We start from the raw sequence: 21902 nt of genomic DNA, 5'->3' as shown, positions 1-21902 counted from the left end.
CATCATGCATATCTAAACTGTTAATATAGTCTAACATTTTTCCATTCATGCGGTTACTTTAGGTAATCTTGTGTGTGTTTATTCTCTCTTTAATTAATCTAATTCACACCTACTCGATAAACTAAATTTAGCAGCAATTATTCTTTGCATCATTCGCAGTGCATTCCCAGGTCGTATCTCAAGGACTGCCTCAAACACAGAATAATAAGGACAAAGCGAAGATTCTTCATCCCTGTTTGCCTCTCTTAAAGGATCTGAGTGGGCTTACAGCATTTCTTCAAAGATTTAAAAACACTTCTCTCATTCTTCTATTCAACATCTTTGCGCAATGACAGCACCTTTCCATAATAATAACTTCTTAAGGATAAAATGGTTAAATTCTCAGGTGGCACAAACCACATAACTCAGCTGAAGATGTAGCACCACAAGCACTTGTGCTTCTTTTAATAATGCACATTTTATTACATAGAATCTGTGAATAAAATGAAGGTCAGAAAATACAAGCATATGGTGAATGAAGCAAAATTAATTATAGCCAAAATATTCTCTTGCAGAGCAGACAGATTTATCTTTTGGGTATTGTGGCTACATTAAAAAAAAGTTCATGTGCGCTGCTGCTCATACACGGATGGTAAGCTAAAATTCAGGAAATAATACTTAGTTTTCAAATCCCTTTAAGAGCTGCAAAGCTACTTGCTAATTAACATATAAATAGATCACTGCAGCACAAATTCCTTGCACGCAACTCATCCCATACAAACATTAAATTTCTCTTAGAAGGCAACAAACCCACAGCATGTCATGACATTGACTCATATACAGAGGAAGCAATGAGAAAACATTCCTGCACAGAAAGTACAAGCAAATGTAGTAATGAGAAATAAAGAACATGATTATTGCGGGTACTTGGGAGACTGGGTTTGCTTCCTTGCTCCATGACAGTACCAGCACGAATGCTTAGGTTTGCGTGTGCGTTAGGCTGATGGAGAAGGAGGTAGCTTCATCCACTCAAAAGACATAATTCAGCTCTGCTCTTATATGCCCAGGTTCCAATAGAGCCCTCTGAGACTCCTCGTCCCTGTGCAAACTGTAATTCTTTCTCTCCTGTGGGCAACTCAGGCTTGCTTTTGGGCAAGAGAGAAAGAAAGGCAAGGATGGGAAATGGTGGGCTAGCTGGAAACGGAATAGGATACAGATTCTACCGGGGCTCCAACATGCCCAGTAAGTTCTGTATACGTGGTAGAAAACACTGGTGCCAGGGCTGCCTTGTGCTTAGCAGGGTAGGATGGGCTGGACCCATGACATAAGGCTTTGCATTACATGTGGCCATTGGCTCTGGAGGCAAATTAAGACCAAATTTTTATCGCTGGCAGCGGATGAGTTAGCTGCTTCCTCTGCATCAGTTCCCTGCTTGTAAAAAATTAAAAATGGTCTTATTCTACCTTATCAAGCAGCTAAGAAGCACTTAGCTACGACAAGGGGAAAAACCAAGTAGGAACAAGCAAGGAAGTGCAGGCATAATAGAATCCACATGACGATCAATGTAAAAACAAGGTTACAAGAGCATGGTCCCATGTAAAGAGTGTGTTTTAAAGATTTAACTTCAGAGCTCTTCAAGCTCTGTAGAAAGCTGTGTATAATGTGAAAGCTGTGATTAGGGGTTTCTTCTGATATTTAACCCCCAGATACTGCTTTATTTTTACACATGTATGTCTCCGGTTAAATTAAGCTCTGTGCATGCAGACATATGGCAGCACGATCTGTACAATTACACAGATAAGGTCACATACTTAACTGGCAACAACACTACTAATTTCAAAGAAGTTGTGTCAGTCTTCCCAGCAAACGAAAAACACTCTCATTAATATAAGGGGAAGGGGAAAGGAGGGCAGAGTAATTTCACAGAAAATAATTATCCTTGGTTGTAACAGCGTAACTCTGATGGAAATAAGAGTCGGGGGAAAAAAAACAGAAAAATAACACAATCTACTGTTATGCTTAATTTTTGAACAGACTAGTTTAACTGAACTGTGAGGTCATGAGAATTTGGAGGTTTAAGAGGTGCTGACGCAATGTCCTACATGATGGAAGACAAAGAAGAATTAATAGTTGGTGATTACTGACATCACTATGGCTTATGCAAACACACCTGCCTTCCCAGTTGCCTTCCCTTTTTATTTCAATTTCCGAGCTTTGTTATTTTTTTTAATACCCACATGCAGCATAGGCCAATCTAATTCTCCAAACAGGAAATATCACCGTTTGTACCAAGGATTGGATGTTAGCTAAGAACTACATTCCTCGCCTCTAACTTCCAGTCCATTAAGAGATTTTAGAATTTGCTCACACAAGGCGAGACACTATTCAAGCCACGAAAAGGGCCTGTTCTAAGACAACAGGATGACTATTCACTGCACCTGAGCAAAAGGGGAAAAAACTGGTTTAATATTGTCTGTTTGGGATTTGCAACATCCAACATCACAGACACCAGCAGTAACTTTGACTGTTGAGCAAAAGATAAACACAAGTTACTTGATTGATTAAAAAGCAGTAGGAAATAAAAAGGAAAAAAGAACCCCCTCAACTACCCCCATCCCAAGCTTTCACCTCCCCTGGGCTAACATCACAGCTTTATTTCCGTCCCTGGCAGCTCCCTCTCCAGACCCCCGCCCCTGCATGAATGCCACATTCACAGGCTCCACACCTCAGCATCCCTAACTCACACACCTAATTCCTCCTGCCAGAGCTCAGACTTGGACCACAAGCAATTAGTGTAATGCAGGGACATTTGCTGATGTTATCATAATAATGGATGCAGGATATGACAAGTATCCAAAGCATATGCATTGAGCATACATTTACAGGGATGTTACTCAGTACCTGAGGTACAATTTCCCCCAGTAAGCTCAACTGTGCTTCTGCCATTGATAATAATTCTAACAAGAGAATTTGGCTGCCTGGAAGTGAATGGAATAGCCCTAATTAAAAATTAGGAATAGCACAGCCTATATAAAAAGAGGTGATTTAAACAGTTCTGCCTAGCCATGACTCCTGGAAATTTAGGAATACAGAAACTGAACTGACAGACAAGGTAGAAAAATGAGTTTCACAGCTAAGCTGATAGACAAAGTTAGTTCTGAATAGGCAGAAGATATGCTCTACTGATGTTTTTAAAAATAATAAATGATTAATGTAACAGACAACAATGTAGATTTATGAGATCAGCGGCAAAATCCTTGCTGTTCCAGAATTGGTGCTGGGACACAAAAGAAGGGAGCTGTCTGGTTACTGGGTAGCAACTTCTTCCATCAGAAAAAAACTCTGTCCCACTGGCCCTTGCCATGTTTATGCCCTTCAGACATAAGTCTCTACGGAAGCAAATGGGGAATTCAGATTAAGTGAGGACACAATTGTCCAGTCAAGGCAACGGGAATGCTCCTTAAACCTCCTACTGTGAAAGATCTAAAGAAGTCATCATGGAGATCTAAAGAAAGGTTAAAACTTCTATAAGCCAAGTATAAATCTGCTGATTACAAAGAAATGGCATTTATAAGAAATATTGTATATTTAAATGCCATTTTAAAAGAGGCACTTGATACCAGAGACATCTAGCAATCTCAACCATATTCAGTGCTTCATGAATAAAAACTCACTGCTAGCAGAAATCAGGTCTGTTCAAGAGAAATAATAAAAATGGATTTATTATTTTATTAATAGCAGCATTACTGTAGCTGCAACTGAGGTGACACAGCTCACACCTTTATTCTCTTCAAGATAACATATACAGATTGAGAAGGAAATCACTGACAGGGACGAAGGGAGGAGGGAAGAAACACGCTGGCTGAGCCCAAATTTTGTCATTTTCAGTGGAATTAGCGGTCTGACCATTAGACAATACTTACTTAGTCTAAAATTGTTTTATATTCCTCTTCATCCTACCATTTTAGAAGTGATGCTTCTCTTTTTTTTTTTTTTGTTTTGTTTTTTGTTTTTTGCATTCTTATGAATACATGACTGTGAATGCACATCTATTAATGTCAAGATGACTGAAAATTTGATAGCTTGCATTTCCTGAGCATATTTGATCTGTAAACTGTCATCAGTAAATTAATTTACAGGACAATCATACGAGGCAAGAAAATATTTCCACTTACACAAAACAAAACAAAAAATCTATGAGATGAGGTGACTCACTCAAAGCCAAAAGACAAGTTTGTGTCCCTGCTATGCTGCAACTCAGGATCTAATTGAAAATTTACTCTGGGGAATAAACATGCCCAGGCAAGCAGATGGACTTGATTTACATCCTCCTCCCTACTGTTCTTCCTTCTCCTCTTTTTTCCTAATTATTACTATTATTATTGTTATTATGACAAACTCCTTAATGCAGGAACTTTGTCTAATATGCTGTACAGTGCCTAGCACACTTATAGGTCCCACTTAATTAAGCACCCAACTCCAACATCCATGGTCCTTTGATTTTCCAGCTGTTAACCCTGGGATCAAACCACTGGAAATAAGGTGTCTAGTAAAGAATAAGCCATACCAAAGCAGAAATTAAAGCTTTTAAAATGCTCCAAAGCTCAATTTTTTAACAGTGAGTGCATTACAAAGGAGTAATTAAAAGCCACACTTTTAAATAATAGAGAAGTGAAAGCGAAGAAAGTAGATCATTTAGCGTGTGTTGATACAACATAAATTACAGAGAATGGAAGCCAGAAAATGTAGGGGAATTACATTGTAAAAATCTGTATTAGTTATGGTCACATATCAGTGATGGATATATCAGGCTGGACTCTGCAACTGCTGGGGAACTCAGCATTTGTATGAACAGTGTTAAAGTGCACCGAAGGAAAGGGAGACCAATTTCTCAAATTTACCATAGACTGGAGAGCCTCACAGTCAATGCCTTTTCCCTCTGCAAGGTCCTCTCTGCTCTTGGACAGGGCAAGAACACTTACAGGGTGAATGGCACTGAGCTACTCATGCTATGATACGATCTGCAGAGCTGATTTTCATCATACACACAAGTGTCAAAAACAGCTCCATGGCCAATGCACATGAGGGAGACATCCTTCAGAAGAAGCACCCAAGTGGGAGGGAGCTGACCTGCAACACCATCTAAATTTTCTAATTTGATCACTGAAGCACCTAAAACACACCCTGGAGAAAGACTGCATTTTAGACTAAAAACCAAGAAAAAAAACCCGAATGGCCTTCATTTACAAGATACAAAAGATCTTATCCCAGAAGAAGTTGATTAGGAGTTTAGCAGCAGGATTGAGGAGCCAGGACAGCTGAGTGTCCCTTGACCACAAGAACAGGCTGAGAAACCTAGAAACCCTCCACGACCAGTGGGAAACCCTCCAGAGCTGCCCAGAGCAATCCCCTCCTCAAGGTCTGCTCTAACAGTAGCTGTAACATTTAAATGTGATTGAAGGATAAACCCTGTTCCATTCCTGGAAATGTTCATGGCCAGGCTGCACAGGCTTCTGAGCAATGGGTCTAGTGGAAGATGTGCCTGCCCATGGCACGGGTGTTGGAACTAGATGGTCTTTAATGTCCCTTCCAATCCAAACCATTCCATGATTCTATGATTTCTGGGCTGAAAAGAAGCACTGGGTCCCCAGCATCTGCACTGCTGGCAGCCATCAGGATGTGAAGCAGCAGCAAACCACTGGATTTGTCTCAGTCTGTGAGAGCAAAGACACGTGGGGATTTCTTGAGACAAGCCAAAGAAAAGCAGCTATAAAAACCAGGATGTATGACAGGAGGGTGAAGCACTATTTTAGTAGAGCAGAGCAAACGTGGCTTTCAGACCCGGCAGGATTCTATGCCAGCTGGCTTTTTGAGTGCAAAAGAAAGCAAAGCCCAGCCTACTGAGAAGAGTAGCATTCGTATCAATTAAATTCTGACACTCACTAACCCCCTATTAGTTTATATAAATATTAATACTACTTCAGCATGAAAATATCCAGAGTCTTTCCAAATCTAGGTGCAGATGTGACAGTTCAGAGACAATTTCCAGAGGCAGAGTACTGCTGCTCTGCAAAGATGTACTGACCTACATGCACTATTCTAAACCTACTAGTGCATCCTGCCTTAACCACTGCAGCAAATATTATTTCAGGGGTGCCAGGGGTCTGCCTCTTTTTAAATAGTTCCAACCAAAGGCTATACAAGGTGTAAGCAAGATTTTCTAGACACACAAGCAGAATTTTAGAGTAAATTAATTAATGAAAATGTGCACAAGAGTGAAATTTGGTCTGCTGGCAAGTTAGTTAAAGAATATCTTAAGTAATCTGCGTAAGACTGAAGAGAAGCTTACTGGCTTTATTCAAAATATGTTAATACTAAACAAAATAATGTAATGGCTTGAATTAAATTTTGTTTTTCCCAGAGAACAGAAACATAATAAAACAATGCAGTAAATTACCCCTGTGCTGCAAAATTAACACCTATATACATGAAATAAAAATAAGAACCTATAGCTCTGATCAATCAATTTTTTTTTTTTTTTAATTAACTCCATCTTCTATGTTATTTACCTTGTTCCACATGCCTCCCACCCCAGAGTGAATGACTGGGCCCAGGCAGAATGTGGCACACCTGGGAGCCGGTCAGCCCAGCTGCTTCAGCAGCAGCTCTGCTGTCTTCCCATATCACACCAGCCACAAATGAGCACTGCCCTGTGACCCTGTGCTCTGCCTAAGCCCTCCCAAGCACAAAAGTCAAGCTATGAGGAAAAGGCCTGGCTCTCCCAGCAGCCACACCAGGGTTTGTTTAGGCTGACTTGCAGCTGCTGAAGATGCTGAGCTCCAGGAATGTCTCCCTTGCTGCTACGTGTATACACAGCTGGGAAACAAATGCCCAGGGGAATGCCTTTCCCCGTAGTCATGTAACCCCTAGAGTCACCTCAACTTTTTGAAAAACATCTTTCCTACTCCCCTCACAAAACTGTGCTTTGCAATATATTCCTCTTGCCCACTATAAAGGAAAATCCCAGCTTGCTCTCTTGGACCTGCTACACTTAGGCTGCAGTGTCCACCAGTTAGCAGAACAAGGCTGCAGTGTTCTCCAGTGTGAATGATTTATGGTTTCACACGTGCTCATGTGCTACATTATTCACTTAGTATTTGTACCTATGAATATCAGCTCATGAGATAAAAGTGTGTACCAAGGCATAAACTGATGCTTGGCTGTCTTTTAATAAAAATATCTAGGTGAGAAAAGAAAAGGCCTTCACAGGAGGTTGCCCACACTGCCTTTTCAATCCTGACACACATGGGCGGGCTGCTCATGTTCCTGCCCTCTTCCCTGGAGCACCCATATAAACCCCAAGCCTGAAGAGGAGGGCCCTTGCCACCACGTACTTGTGCCCCCGCAGCAGATTCAGCCCCCAGTGAGAGCATCAGCTGCCCAGGGTGACTTCAGGGCCCAAACCTTGCTATCAGCAGCTTTTCAGCAGCTCTTCATTCCTGCAGGAGCAACAATTCATCTCTCTAAAACTCATAGAACAAACTGCAGGTAATAATCCTGAAAGGTCTGAAGCCTGCCTTCAAACAGATCCAAATGCACACCGTACATATGGAGTTTGACTGACTGCCTGAAATAGCCGCTGTGAGCTGTGCCAGTCTATAAAAATGTAGGAAGTGACAACTTGTCTATTAAGAGGTTTCTTCTATCTACAGATATGGCATACAAGGAGTAATGTTGCTTCTGCTATCCAGATAATCAATCAAGAGTGTAATAAATGGTTGCAATTATGATCCTGAATTAGAAACAGGAACAAAACCTGGACTCCTTGTGTCCCTGCCTGATCAGATACATAGTGGTCCATGTGAAACCTGGTCCAGAAACCTGCCTGACCTGCATGAGCTAAAACAGGGTAGCTGAAAGCGAGCTCCAGGAGGAGGCAAACACAGTCACAGCTGACCTCCAAAGACAGCTGAGAACATCCCTATGCTCCAGCAAACTCCCCATCTCTTCTGCCGCTTCCACCAAAAGATGTAAAAAATGCAGGATGCTGCCTTGGTGCTGACTCTCGGCGTTGGATTACTCACAGGAGAGAGATGCCAGTTTTCTGGCAGTGTTTAAGTTTCCAAAGTGACACAGAAAATAAAAGATCCCCTTTCTCAAATGACTGTTCTCCCCCGACAGCAGGAGCATGCTCATTCAGCCCACGTATGCAGCAATCGCAGCATATTTGGGTTCACATTAAACCTTTTCATCTTGATTATACAGCGTGCTGTCGCATTTAGGGCTGCTGTGCAACGCTCTATGTGAGTTACCGCTGTGCTGAGTCCCAGCAAGAGCACGGGGCTGGCAGGCTACGAACCTCTTCTGTGTGTGCAGGAGTCTCCTGTACAAAACAACTGGAGTGTAAATTACTGTCTTAGAGAAAGCTAGTGCACTGCAGGGAGATGGCTGAAAGGAGCCTTGTCAGAGACCCCCAGGGACACTCTCCAGGAAAATCCATTATGCTTTTATTTCTCGGACATCAGCATCCCATCAAGAGAAAGCCTTCTGATGTCAAGGCCTGGTGCTCCCCTTTGGGAAAAAGGATCTCTGCACACACACTGTCAGCCTCGTCATTTTCAACACAAACTCAAAGAGGCCACCTTGCCCAATTCTCACTGCTCTGTGCTTGGCACTGAATTGGATAGAAGGGGATGATTTATCCTCTCTGTGACAAATCACAGCCAGTCAGTCACTAGCAAGGATGCTCACCGAGTGTAAGGAGGCCCTTTGGGAATTGCCCAAGCAATGAAGTTACTCATCCTGAAGCCTTTAAGTTCTCAGACAGCAATTTCCACAGCGCAAATGAAGATTAACCACTGTCGGTGCTAACTGTGAGAATAAGATCTCACTGTTAGGAAAAAGTATCCTGCCTGCTCTCCAGATGGACAAAGAGCCAACCCACGGGGTGTGCCACCAGGCTAGGGTGCTGCAGGGCTGCCACGTGCCTGGCTGCAGCCCTTGTCATGGGCTCACCCTGGCAGATAAGCAGGGCTGGGGCTGTGATGAGCAGATTGCTCAGCGGGAGGAGCCGAGGGGAGGGAAGCACAAGCATTAAACACTGTGAGTCCTAACTCTGCTACTTTGCCCAGATGGGATTTCTGGGGCGGGGAGGGGGAGAAGGGATGCAGATGGAAGAGCATCTTCGACCATTCCAAGTGTTAAAAATAAGTGAGATTTGTGCCTTAGGGCTCAGCAGATTGAACACAGTGATTATAATACATTCTCCATAATTCTTCACCTGGGCTTATGCCTGAGAAGATCCTGACCCCTTCTTATGCCACACATTGCAATAAGGATTGCCCAATCAAATGTTGAAAACCTGTTTAGTGAACATCATTTCCATACACAAAATTAAAAATATTCCCTCTCACGTCTATTCCTTCTAGTTTCTTAGCTGTTTAGAAATTTGCAGAAGATATAAATAAACTTAAAAAAACCCCAAACCAAATCGCCAGAACAAAACTAGGAGCATGAAAACAAGCAGGAGCACTGTGCAAATTCTCTGAACTGCCTTTCAGATCAGCACATTGCGCTGAAAGATCCCCTTGACTCTCCTGCTCCAGATCATGCTAGAGGGTTCCCACAGGCCGAGTGAGATGAGCATATCTGGGTACGTGCTGGAGTGAGGAACACTGGCTGCCAAGCACAGGTAGGCACTACAGCAGAGCATGAAGGACCTCAGGCTACATCTCCTAGGGCAATTCCTTTATCAGCCTCATTCAGCAAAGGCACCTAGGGTACAGACACGTGCACAGCTGCTCTGCATGGCTGCCATGCTCCACTGACAGCTAACAACAGTATTTTAACTTAAAACCATCACCATCTCCGCCACACTGCACCCACAGGCTACCTCCCCAGCTGTTATAAATCAATGCAAACACATAGATTTTTTAAAATGCCAGAGGAACGTTTAGGTCATCTGAACTGCCTTTTTGTATGAAGCAAGCTGTGGAATTAAATCCACCTACTTTAATGTGGAGCCTTATTACACGTGCTGGACAGCCACCATGTCACTCACTTCTGTGGTGCTACACCAGCTCATAAAGGATCGAACAGTGCTCTGCAACCTGCAACAGCACGAATCCGCTCTCTAGCACTGCTCTGCAGACTCAGTGCAGCAAAATCTCACCCCTGTAAGATGCAGGGAAGAGACAAGAGCCAGCAGCGATTCAGTGACCCGGGGCAGAGTGATTGCTGCAGCAGCACATCTGCAGCGCATCATCCGCCAGGGTGATCGCGCACCGATGCAAAGCACAACACTTCAGACACAGGCAAGATGCTTTAGTCACATAAGCAACCAGAAAACAGAGGTTTGGAAAGCAAACCAGAGCACCCTGAAGGGGTGAAAGCTGATAAATATGTAAATTGCATTTTCCCACTGCCCTGAGGCAACAGGGCTTTGTTACCTGTTTTGGGATTGATTACAAAGAAGTTCTGGGGATTTCCACTTGTAATCCGGTAAGTCAGTTTTTCATTAGTGCTGGAGTCAGGGTCCTGGGCTTGGATCTGAATGACAGATACATCCTTTGGGGAGTTTTCCATGACGACTGGGTAATAGATAGGCTCAGAGGTGAGAGGGGCATTGTCATTCACGTCCTCCACTTCAATGTAGACTTCGATGGTAGTGTAGAGTGGGACAACACCATGATCAGTTGCATACACCGTCAACCAGTAGGATTTGGTTGTCTCCCGGTCAAGAATATCTGCTGTGTAGATAATTCCTGCAGAAAAACGGCAAGCAGAATGTCAGGAATAGGATCAATAAGACATCACATCTATTTTCATTTGGCTGTACTACAGAAATGTGTTCAGCATATAACAAAGGCTCCACCCATAGAAAAATTCAAGTTGTGCAACAAATGAAAACAGAAGCCTGAGCTCAGGAACTGTTTTGTGAACATAGCTCAACATCTCAATCCTTTGTCACAAGAAATTAAGTGGGAGGGAAGGTAAAAGGATGGCTCTTCATAAATGCCCTAATGCCACAACCATTTCTTTGCTAGAAATACAGCTGACAGAGTAACAGAAGAAACATCATTTTCTGCTTTGTGATGCAAACTTGTATAAACCTTGGTAGGTAGGGATACGACCATTGACAATGAATTGCACCAAAAAAAAGTGGCTTTTCTCCTCTAGTTCCTGCCTATGCCCCTGCAAAAGATGAAAACCTAGGAGGCAATTTAAAATTAATCCATCCAAATTCAGAAAAGAGACTGTAAACTTAAAATTGAGCTCACTTATTGCACAATGCCAAAATCCTGGGTAACAAGCAATCAAAAGCTCACGCAGTAGCCCTTAGACAATGAATATATCCTTTTTTATCACAGAGGAAGGAAAGGCTCAGCCACTTTATCTACTGGTGTAAGAAAACACCTGTTGGTTTTCCACCTGGTCCTAAGACCAGGTGGAAAGAAATAAAAGAGAAAGTGTGTCTGTGTATAACAGAGCCACAGAGAGGGGTCAAAGTACCAGCAGCCCTGTGCCAGAACAGTCCTGGCACAGAAGGCTTCCACCCACCTCATTTCTGCCTGAAATGCTTTAGAAAGCCATCGTCCTCCTGACATGAACAGCTGGTTTGTATCTGGTTGGAACAAAATGACCTTTCAGGTCCCCTCTAAACCAAACCATTCTGTGATTCTATGGTAAAGCAGAAACTCTGCCACTCTAAGACCTGCTTGTACTGGCATAGTCCAAACCTTCACTGGTTTAAGCCCTGACCATGAGTGCACAGAGGACCAAATACACCAGTACCACACACAAAATCACACCAGCATCAAAATAAGCAAATGCACTTCCTCACCACTTCTATGACACATATACGAAGAATACCGTTACCTCCTCATATAGCATCGTTAAATCTTGAGAGACACATTAATGCAGTGGATCTCAAACTTAAGAGATACTCAAAAGGACAGTTTGCAAACCATCAAATCGTGTCATTAGTAGATGGAAAATGATGGAGAAATTGCAGGGCAAAACAGGAACACAAGAAACCTGAATTTAGTCTCAGATGTGTTTGTTGCTATTTAAAACAAAATTATCAGATAATCATTGAGGACAGAGCTGCTCTAAGGTCAGCACTAATAAAAGATGAGCATGTCTTTTTGGCTTTGGTTTTTTTTTTAAAGGATCTGACTGCACTGTTTCCAGAACAGGTTGCGGTCTTAGAAAAGTTTTCAAGGGAGCACAGAACCCAACCACACAGTCACAGAGACGCCACATGTATTTGCTCTTGTCTTATAAGATTTTTTTTTTTTAAATACTACAATTGTTTTCTTCAAGTTTTGGACTTTTACATCTTTTAATGCTAGCTTGATCTGACCAGTATGCTCCTAACATTTGATCAGCCATTTAAGAGGGGAAGGGGAAAGGAGCAGCAATGATTCTGGTCGTGTACAGGGCTTAGTTTTTTCTGTGGTAACCTTAGATCCATGTCCTTCTCCCTCAGATGTATTATTCACCCATCGCAGGTGAGAGGGGCAGCACTGGATGACAAAGGCAGAGTGTACTCTAAATATTCTTGTTGGCAGCAGCCTGTGCTATGTAATGAGTTTCTGTAGAAACATGGGTGAAATATATGGTGAACTGTGATGATAAAAGCCTGCAAGTCCAGAAGAGAAATTACACTGCAGGGATGAGAAGAGCCCATAACAACCCATAAAAAGAGATAAATTAATAAATAAATAAAATCCACATAGGAAAGAATGAGGGGGGAAAAAAGGATTAATATTAGTGATACTAAAGATGATGATTTATTCAGAAGATAAGAAGAATTATTTTACATCTTTAAACAAAATTTGAAATAAATAGGGTTCTCCCCCCAGTGAGAGCACAGAAGGTTTTAGCAGATTAACCTATGTTTATGAAGCTGAATTTCACCAATACTGAGGTGATAATAAATCTATCTTCTGAGTCATTCCTTCATTTTATAACTCCTGGCAACAGTTACTTTTCATTTTGGTATTTCAGAAGGGAAGGATCATTGAAGAAGCATTAGCTACTGCCAACAGGTCTGCTACACTGGTTCTTACTTTTACTTTTGATTTATTAAAAGGTCCCAGATACAACTAATTCTTTTTCCTCACTAAGTCTTGTCACTTCACCTGCCAACACCACACAGCAGCTTGGTAAGTAAGAAGGCTTTTTGTTCACTTTCAGGTTCTCCACATGGAAATCCTTCCATCATCCTGGGAATACCTTCTACCATGCTCTTGAATGTTCTGCACACAATTCCTCTTCGCTGCACACCCACATATGGATGGATATAAAGGTAGTACCCACAGGAATACACATGCTGCCCAAATATTTAATGGATCACTCCAAACAGGTGTTTGGACATCCTTCTAGAGAGAAGTCAAATGCCATCTTCATATGAGGTGTTAACCCTTGAGACTAATGATTATATTTGGTCATCAACACTGCTTCTTCATCACTATGGCACGAACGCAAAGAGGCTGACAGCTGACATCAGAAACTGCAAAATATTCCCTAGGGAGTCCACAGATAGGCTCTCACTCACTTTAGCTGAGAGAAAGGAGAGGAATATCCTTGGATAAAACCACAATAAATTCAGAAAATGCATCACTTCAAAGCTCACAGATATTAACAGATACTACAGAAAGATAGAATTTGGTTTTCAGGACCAGGAGAGCAGAAAGGAGGAGAAGTCTTTGGGAGCAGCTCTAAGGGCTTTTCTTGGATGGATTTTGTGGTGCATTCTTTCCAGCTGCTTGCTAATTAAAAGAGAAAAGTGAACAAAATAATGATGCCTGAACTAAACAAATCAAGATGAAACACCAGAAGGAATCATTAAAATTTCAAAGGCACTAAAACCCAAAAAGTCCCAAGATTTAGCAGACACATTTCTGAACAAGACAGATAAAACAGATGTTCTCATCCACTGGGATGCCACACCATGGAGGCACTACCGTGTTTTTACATGAGACAGCTGAAATCCAACCACACATCTGTGAGCCAGCTCTTTATGTCACCCTCGGCTGGATTTTGCGGCATCCCTTAAGGCCTGGAGCCAGCACTACCTGCGGCCCAGGGCAGCCTCAGAAATAAAGCCAGCCAACAATCCAAAAAGCAGCGCCACTGATATGCCTGCCACTGCATTCTTCCAAGTACATATGCACCACGCAATCTGCCAAACACCACGTGCATTACCAACACTGTAAGTGAAAAATAACAACAGAGCGCATTAGCTGCTGATTAAAATCCTCAGCACATTTATATGTAAATTAAGGACAGCCCTTGGGCTCGGCAATGTGCCAGCAATGCGAAGGTTGTGTGCTTGTTTCTCTTTAAGGCTTGTTTTCCCTCTTTCCCTGAGAAAATAATGGGATAATGTTTTCTGTATGGCTCCTGCAATTGGACACAATGAGACACAGAATTATGAAGGACGCAGGTTAGGGAAAAAAAAAAAAAGAAAACACACCAAAACCTTCCCCCCCAGAAACTCTTAAAGTGGATGAAGAATCGGCAAATTGGATCTTCCTCTTTCCTCTCCCACTGATTTGCTGTACATCTGTCACCAGACCACTTCAAATGATGTGGTCCGCCCAAAAAATATCTGAAAGTCATGTATTTACTATCATGATGAGAAACCTGAGAGGTTCTTAAAACAAAAACGGATTGGAGAAAAGCATTATTTCCTTCACCACCTCTTTTTTGCCACGTTTGTTTACTTTACATATTTGACAGTACTGTGTATATAGGTAGTCTGATGGATAGACCTGCCACAGCTCTTTAAGAGAATGTTTACTGGAGCTGTCAGCCTGGCTGTTTACATAGGTGCCCATCGCCATGGATATCTGCTACACACATACGTTCCTCCTAAAAGTCAGATCATCCTTCATGAATACCCTCAATAGCACAAACATTGAAAAGAGTCCAGTTCTGTTTAGTTTTTTCAAGGCAAGATTAAAAGACGACTTGGTGGTCTGTAAGAAGCCATGCACGGAAAAGTCAAAAGAGAGTAACAAAGCTCTTTAATCTAGCTGAGAAAAGCAAACTGAGGTCTGATGGCTAGAAGTCAATGGCAGCAAAAGGAGAGTGCAAATACTCAACAAGGAGGATATCTGGCGGGAGGAACTGCTTGTCAGGGACAGGCCAGGATCTCCCATCGCTTGGCACCTTCGTACTGAGACAAGACAATAGAACCTATTCTTTTACCCAAGTTACTGGCTTAGCTGCAGAAACTAATGTAGAATGTGATTTTGCTGAGTGACTCGGTAGCCCACGTTATAAAAGTTTCCAGTAGTAGAAGCAGCCATACCCTCAGCAAACAATGAACAAGATACAGGGAAAGAAGACTGACTAGGAAGTATCTGCTACTCTTTCAAAAACTATCACACAGAAATGCCACGTAAAAATACTGAGTCCTCTCCTTTTCAAAATGCTGTAGTGGTTTTCAGGAGGGCATATTGCATATATTGCATAAAGGTGCATCTCAGACTGAAAACCAGGAAAGGTTAGATAAGGTGAATGGCCCACTTATTTCCAGAGCCTGGCCCAGAAGTGGCCATAGAGGTGGGCAGGAGGAGTGGGAGGCAGCAAAGGCAGAATGTGCCCTCATCACAAGCAGTGGCACAGAATGGTAGTGACACTACAGTAACATACTCCCAGATATTCTCAGCTACCAAAGTGCAATATGCCCATTCCCAGCTGAAGCCAGTTTCTTGCTAATGCAAATACAAGCTTTAGTAGTTAAAGTCACTATAAAAATATATAACCTTCAGGGTAACTGAAGGACTGAGGGTAATGCATGCATTTTCCTGACTCCAGGACACCAGCAAACTCACTATGTCCAAGTGCCATGTCAGCTTCTGGCATGAAATGCTAGAAAAACACATTTCCAGAGCCCCCATCTGCCTCTCGCTCCTCTAGCTTCCAAACAAAGGGACTCAGTGCAAACCAGCTACAAACCAGAACCTGGTTTGTCCCCAAATTAAAATGACAGAAATGAGGCCGTCAGGAATGCCGACTAACAGTGAAGTACTCAGGGCCGCTACATCCCTCAAAGGAAGAAAAAGAAAAATCACTGATTCCAAAATGCTACTAATTATTCATGATCCTTTATCAAAGACTGTGAGTCTCCTGGCAGTAAACACAACACCTTGGTTGTCACCGAGCTGTCAGCCAAAGGTCCTCGTTTACATTGCCTTGCTGGGAAAAAACTAATAAATAAAAATAGCTTGAGAAGAAAACAGTTGAATAATGAGTTTTTAATTTTCTTTTTCTGTCTAAAATACAGAGGGGGAAGAAAGAACTTACATACCTCATCTGGCTGCACCAAGATGAAGGCTTTACATCCGCCTACCCACGCTCCTACCCCCAAGATCTGGCAGGAACCTTTCCCCACACATCGGCGCACAGGGGAGCCATGGGAAGATTTATGAGTGTACATGCGAATGTCACAGCAAATCTGGATTCCTCGCATTGAGCAGATATGTGATTTTTGAAGGACACTTAGAGGAGAGGTACTGTAGGCAGGAAAAGTTTAAAAAATGTTGCACGCCCATTTATTCATCAAACCAGTGAATTTAAGATCAACCAAAATGTCACGATTTGTAGACATGAATTTCACACCCAATTAAGGAAGAATGTTTATGATTTCAAGAAAACTAACATTATGCTTAATGCATTGTTTTGTTGTTGGTTTTTTTTTTAGGTCCTTCACATAGAACAATTCTGTGTGCATGAAAGGAGAGGGCATACATCTTTTGGGAGCTATTTTATTCATTATTTCCATCAAAGGGTAAATTGTAAATATAACCCAAAGGATTAAACAGTTTCAGCATGAGGAGGACATGAACCTGAGTGCCAATGCCAGACCGATTCAGCACGCTGGGAGCACCGAAGCCAGAGGAAATCAGAATAAACCATAGATTATATTCACCCCTTTTTAAAGTCTTCTCAAGCCATAAATAACCAGGGTCAGTTCTGAATGCAGGTATCACATCAGCCACAGACTCAACCAGAGCATGAAGGAGACCTTTCACTCCTGCCCCCCACGGCTCGCAGCCGGCAGCTTTGAAAATCTGCCTCCTTACGCTGGTGATTAAATGCTATTTCAACGCCTTCATTTAAGGCCCCCCACTGTGCAAAGTGTGCCCTCCTGTTTTTATTTTATTGCACAAATTTTGTAGGCTTTACTGCATATTAAAACACAAACTCAATTCCTACTGAAGCAAGAAGAAAAATCTCCACTGACTTAAATGGAGATTAGATCATGCCCAGGAACGAGTCCAAAAACAATATTAACTTTGTGAGGCTATACATACCTACAACATCCTAATATTCTTATAGCTGGTTCACATACAAAACATATACCATAAACCACTCTTGTCGGACAATGAAAGACAGGTTACATTCCTGTCTAGGGTTTAACTTCTGATTTTGGCTTTTTTACTGATGCTTTGGATGGGCAAATTTACTGCTACCTCAAAGTGCAGTTTCTGTGGTGAATATCACATCTGAGTTCCCAAAGCAGTAAAACAGTATTAGAAAGCCAATCCTCAGCAATGCTACTTCCAACAACACCGATTTAGTCTTCAAATAAACTTTTTACCATGATATTACACACAATATCGTGACCATCACAACCAGCCAGGATAGTGACAAGAGCATTTAGCATGTTAATAAATGTAATATATCTGCATGCCGTAGGTAAGTAGGTAAATCATATACAGTTTACAACTCTTGCTGGACGTGACAAGCCACCACCTGCTTCAGAGGCAAGTTCAAGTCACTGGCCCTTCCCAAAAGAGGGAGCACTGCTGCTGCTGTGGGCAGGGCACCAGTGCACAGAGGGGCTGTAAACCACTCCTGCTCACAGAGGGACCCACCACCAGCCAATGCTTTAGACCAGACATGGCCAGCTGGGGTGAAATCCAGCTCAAGCACATATGGAACTCCCCAACTTTTAATGGTCGGAGTTGATGGTGTTCTCCAACCTTATTGATTCTATGATTCCTCTGAGGTGTTGGGCCATCCAACAGCCCAGCCAAAGTCAGGGATACTCATGTGACAAACACAAAGCGCAGCTATGGTTGTGCTCCTTCAGGGCCATTAAATCAGGTACAGCTCACCAGCACAGCTTACACTGGCATAACCTTGACACCAGGCTGGGGAGGGTGTCCTGCCTGAGCAGGAATCCTGGCCAGACCCACTTTAGGCTGCAAAACATAAAAGTAACTTCATTTACTGCAGGCAGAGAGGAAGTTCAACAAACTAAAGACAATAGTCAAGTTCAGCTCTGGCCATTGCCCTCTCAAAGAAAAAAAAAAGTTTTAAGATGCATTTTAATTTTTTAATAATCATATATGAATACCTTAATATTTATGAATGCATTTATATTCTATCTATCTACCTATCTATACAGGAACGATGTGATTCCAAGTGTGAATGTTGCATACTGAATTGGCAGAGCCACCCACCGTAAGGACTGGGTTTTCTCCAGAGTCAAATCACATCTCCCCAGGCGTCCCAAGGCTGACACCAGGGTTGGGGGACTGCTGCCATGAGGGCAAGCTTCCCAGTGAAGCAGCAACTTAATGGCACTGAAATAGAGGCACACCTCAGATTGGGCGCTTGACATTCCAAGCTATTTATATATTGAGTTTTGAGAAGAGCTTCTTCCCTCTTTACCTTGAAATGACTTAAATTCAATGCTAAGTTCCTTTGCTTGCTTTATTTGAGGCCAGGAGGGAGGCTTTCAACTTCACATCAAAATGAGCTATCACTTAAATATGACATCTTCAAGGTCACTTACACATCAATTTCAGAGCAATTTTCCAAACATATCATCAAGACACTGAACCAGAGGCTTAGTCAAATAAATTCTCTATCTTCTTCCACTTATGAATCAAATGAAATAAAATGTGCCAACATTTTTACCTGACTAGGCTTTATTACCATTTTTGTATCTTCCATCACATCCCCCTACTTATTTAAAGAAATATCCATATTCATCTTGCTTTAATATCTTCTGCTTGGGGAAAAAAAAAAAAACCAAAAAACCCACAACCTAATATGTATAAACACAAATTACAGAATGGACAACTCTGGAAGAAACAAACTGCCTTCAAACACACAAATACAGGAAAGGAACCTCTTATTTATTAATAACCTCTGTCAAAGCTTCACACTCTCCATCACTGCCAGGCAATGCAATAAAACTCAGCAGTAAAACCAGGCTGAGAGAAGTCATGAAGCCCCACTGAAGACTAAACTGCTGCCGTGTTCCATTCCCTACTTGCTCCAAGTGTTCAGAACAACAGGGCAAACTGTGATGCTGCTCTGACAAAAGGGCTTTGTTGCCAACCTGCATGGCTTGAGCCGTATTGTTCAACTTTTGGGAATCTGGGCTGCTATTGGCATCCCTTTAGTGGTAGTAGATCCACCTTTCTCTTTGGTCTCAGAGGCACAGCAAAATACAGTGCCCATGTACTGAGTGAACTTGGTGGTATTCCCTGGATATACACAGGCTCAACTTTTCAGCCAAAGGGGCAAGAAAAACAAATAGCATGATTTTGTGGCTGTGGTAGGTGTCATATAAAATACAGATACCTAGAATTTTCACAAAATCTTGCAAGAAGATCTACTGTGGGAATACATTCTTAATGTAACTCAGAAGAACAGTTGATGGTATAATTTTATTCTACTTAATATGCTTTTTTTTTTTTTTTTTTTTTTTTTTTTTTTTTGGCCTTTTTTTAAAGCACTTGTGGGTATTGCGTTTCTAGCCACACATGAATTACAACCTGGGAACTCTCTTAATTATTATTATTATTATTATTATTATTATTATTATTATTATTATTATTCCTCTCTGTATGTATTTTTTTTCCCCTGGGTCTGCTTGTCCCTACAGCAAATGACAAGTTCTGTCTTATTTTCTGAGCACTTCTGGGATTTCAAAACCCTTACATGACTTGTGCCTACTTCCATAGCCCTCCCAACCAAACCAAATGTGGGAATGGTACCAGCAGAAATCCTCACTAAGAATGAAAGCTGTTAAGTCTCAATAATGATCTGTTTGAATGGAGGCATTTTTTTCTCAAAGTGTCTAGCTAATGCCCAGAGTAACCCAGATTTTTCACACAACCTCTTTAGCAGATTAATAAAGAGATCAAAGTCCGACCCATGTGTCCTCTGCCTGGAGGACTGGGAAGCTATTTTAAAAAGAAGGGTTTGCTCCTGGTTATTTCAGAAATAAGATCATAAGTGAAGCAAAGCTGAAGCAGAAAGAAAGGAGGGAGAAAAAAGGCAAAGGATGCTCAAAAGGATTCTGATAAAAGCCCTGGCAAGGGACTTCTGTACGGGGTCCTCTTCCTTTACACAAAGATCCGCATCTTTTGTACTCCCTACAGTACAAGACATTGCTTTGGGAGTCCTTCTGCAAAATCTGTGCCAATCTGCTTCAGGTGTTTTGTACCAATGGTGAGGGAGGTGGAGGGAAGCAGAAGGAGCTCTGCAGGGGAGCCTGGTTACGGGGGAAGGCTGCCCTGGAGAACAAGTGATCCTGCATACCGAGCAGTGCTGGCCCAGGATGGCTGGCCAGAGCAGACAAGAAGTATTGGGATATTCTAGCCAGGAAATGTCTTTCCCTTTTCAGTTATATACATTATACTGAAAACAGAGTATGTATAACTGGGAAAAGAGTGATCTTCCCACTCACTCCCCCGCTCTGTCCTTCTCACTTGTTTCTTTTGGCCCACAGCAAATGAGCAACCCTACGAAAAAAGTAGTAACATTACCCTGGAATCTGCCTTTATCTCTCTATCCAAACATTAACCCAGAGGAGCAGTCAAAAAGGAGAAAAAGAGTACCTCTGAAATGGCTTAATAGCCATGCTGCCCCTCAACATGAACACAGCAGGAAAGAGGAGCGTGATGCACAAAGCCAGCACAGGAGCCTGTCCATTTAAACTGTCCATGTTTCCTTTCCTCAGACATACCATGCATGACTCTGGAGTCTGTTTTGCAAAGCATGTCCAAAAAATTGGAGAAGATGAACAACAACAAAAAAAAGAAAAAAAAGGCTCCAAAACCAGTCAGAGGAGCAGAGATAATGATTTATGGTAAGGGAGTTTAAGATTTCAATCTGCTAAGCTTATTAAAAAGAAGATGAAGAGGCAACTTGATTAGAAAAATCCATGTAAGGTTCATGGGGAAATATTACTGGGAAGCAAAGGGCTCTTTAATCTAACAAAATAAGGTGGAGCAACATCTAATGATTGGAAACTGAAGCCAGGAAAAATAAAATTAGCAATCAGCTCGATACTCTTTTTTTTTTTTTTTTCAAGCTGATGATTAATTCCTGGAATAATCTCAGACATCTGCAAATGAGAGCTACAAACTTTTGAGGGAGAAACATTTCATGGCAAATGTATGCTATGGTTTAGTTAGAGAAGGATCATTTAGTAAAGATGTATAAAAGTGATATATAATAGAGATATAAAAGGGATGAGATCAAATTATCTGTTTTTTTTCTGGTTTTAAGCACTACAGATCTGTGAACCCTATCCAGCTGTTTTCTCCAAGGAGCGTGATAAAAAAGAGGCTCAGTGGGAGATGCTGGGCTGCTGCAGTGCTCCCAATATGCCCAGCTCCACTCCCATGGTCATTTTATGCTGTCCCAACAGCTTCACTGCCAACATCACAATGGAGAGAAAGCACATTTAATGAAAAAAAGAAGCTCCTGGTATGTTCTTGCTTCATATATGAGGGCATGCAAGAAACTGAAGAGCTTGTTCTAGAAATGCGCATCAGAAGCAGCACAAGTGCTGGGCATGAGCACTGGTGAGCCTGGAGCAATGCCCACTGCCCCTGTCCGGGCAGTGCACCTGGTGGGAGGCACTGCAGGGATGGCAG

General features: G+C 42.1%; 1 protein-coding gene across 8 annotated transcripts in view; it reads right to left on the bottom strand.

The window, feature by feature from the left end:
• FAT3 (FAT atypical cadherin 3) overlaps positions 1-21902 on the bottom strand; it is a 398042-nt gene that overhangs the window by 201920 nt on the left and 174220 nt on the right. For all 8 annotated transcript variants that reach the window (XM_040054688.2, XM_040054680.2, XM_040054683.2 and 5 more), the window contains exon 4: positions 10428-10742. In XM_040054688.2, the coding sequence (XP_039910622.1) occupies positions 10428-10742 (315 nt within the window). The remainder of the gene's footprint in view (positions 1-10427; positions 10743-21902) is intronic.

The sequence above is a fragment of the Hirundo rustica genome, chromosome 2 (genome assembly GCF_015227805.2).
Source record: "Hirundo rustica isolate bHirRus1 chromosome 2, bHirRus1.pri.v3, whole genome shotgun sequence".
NCBI lineage: Eukaryota > Metazoa > Chordata > Aves > Passeriformes > Hirundinidae > Hirundo > Hirundo rustica.
This window is presented reverse-complemented; position numbering and strand designations above follow the sequence as displayed.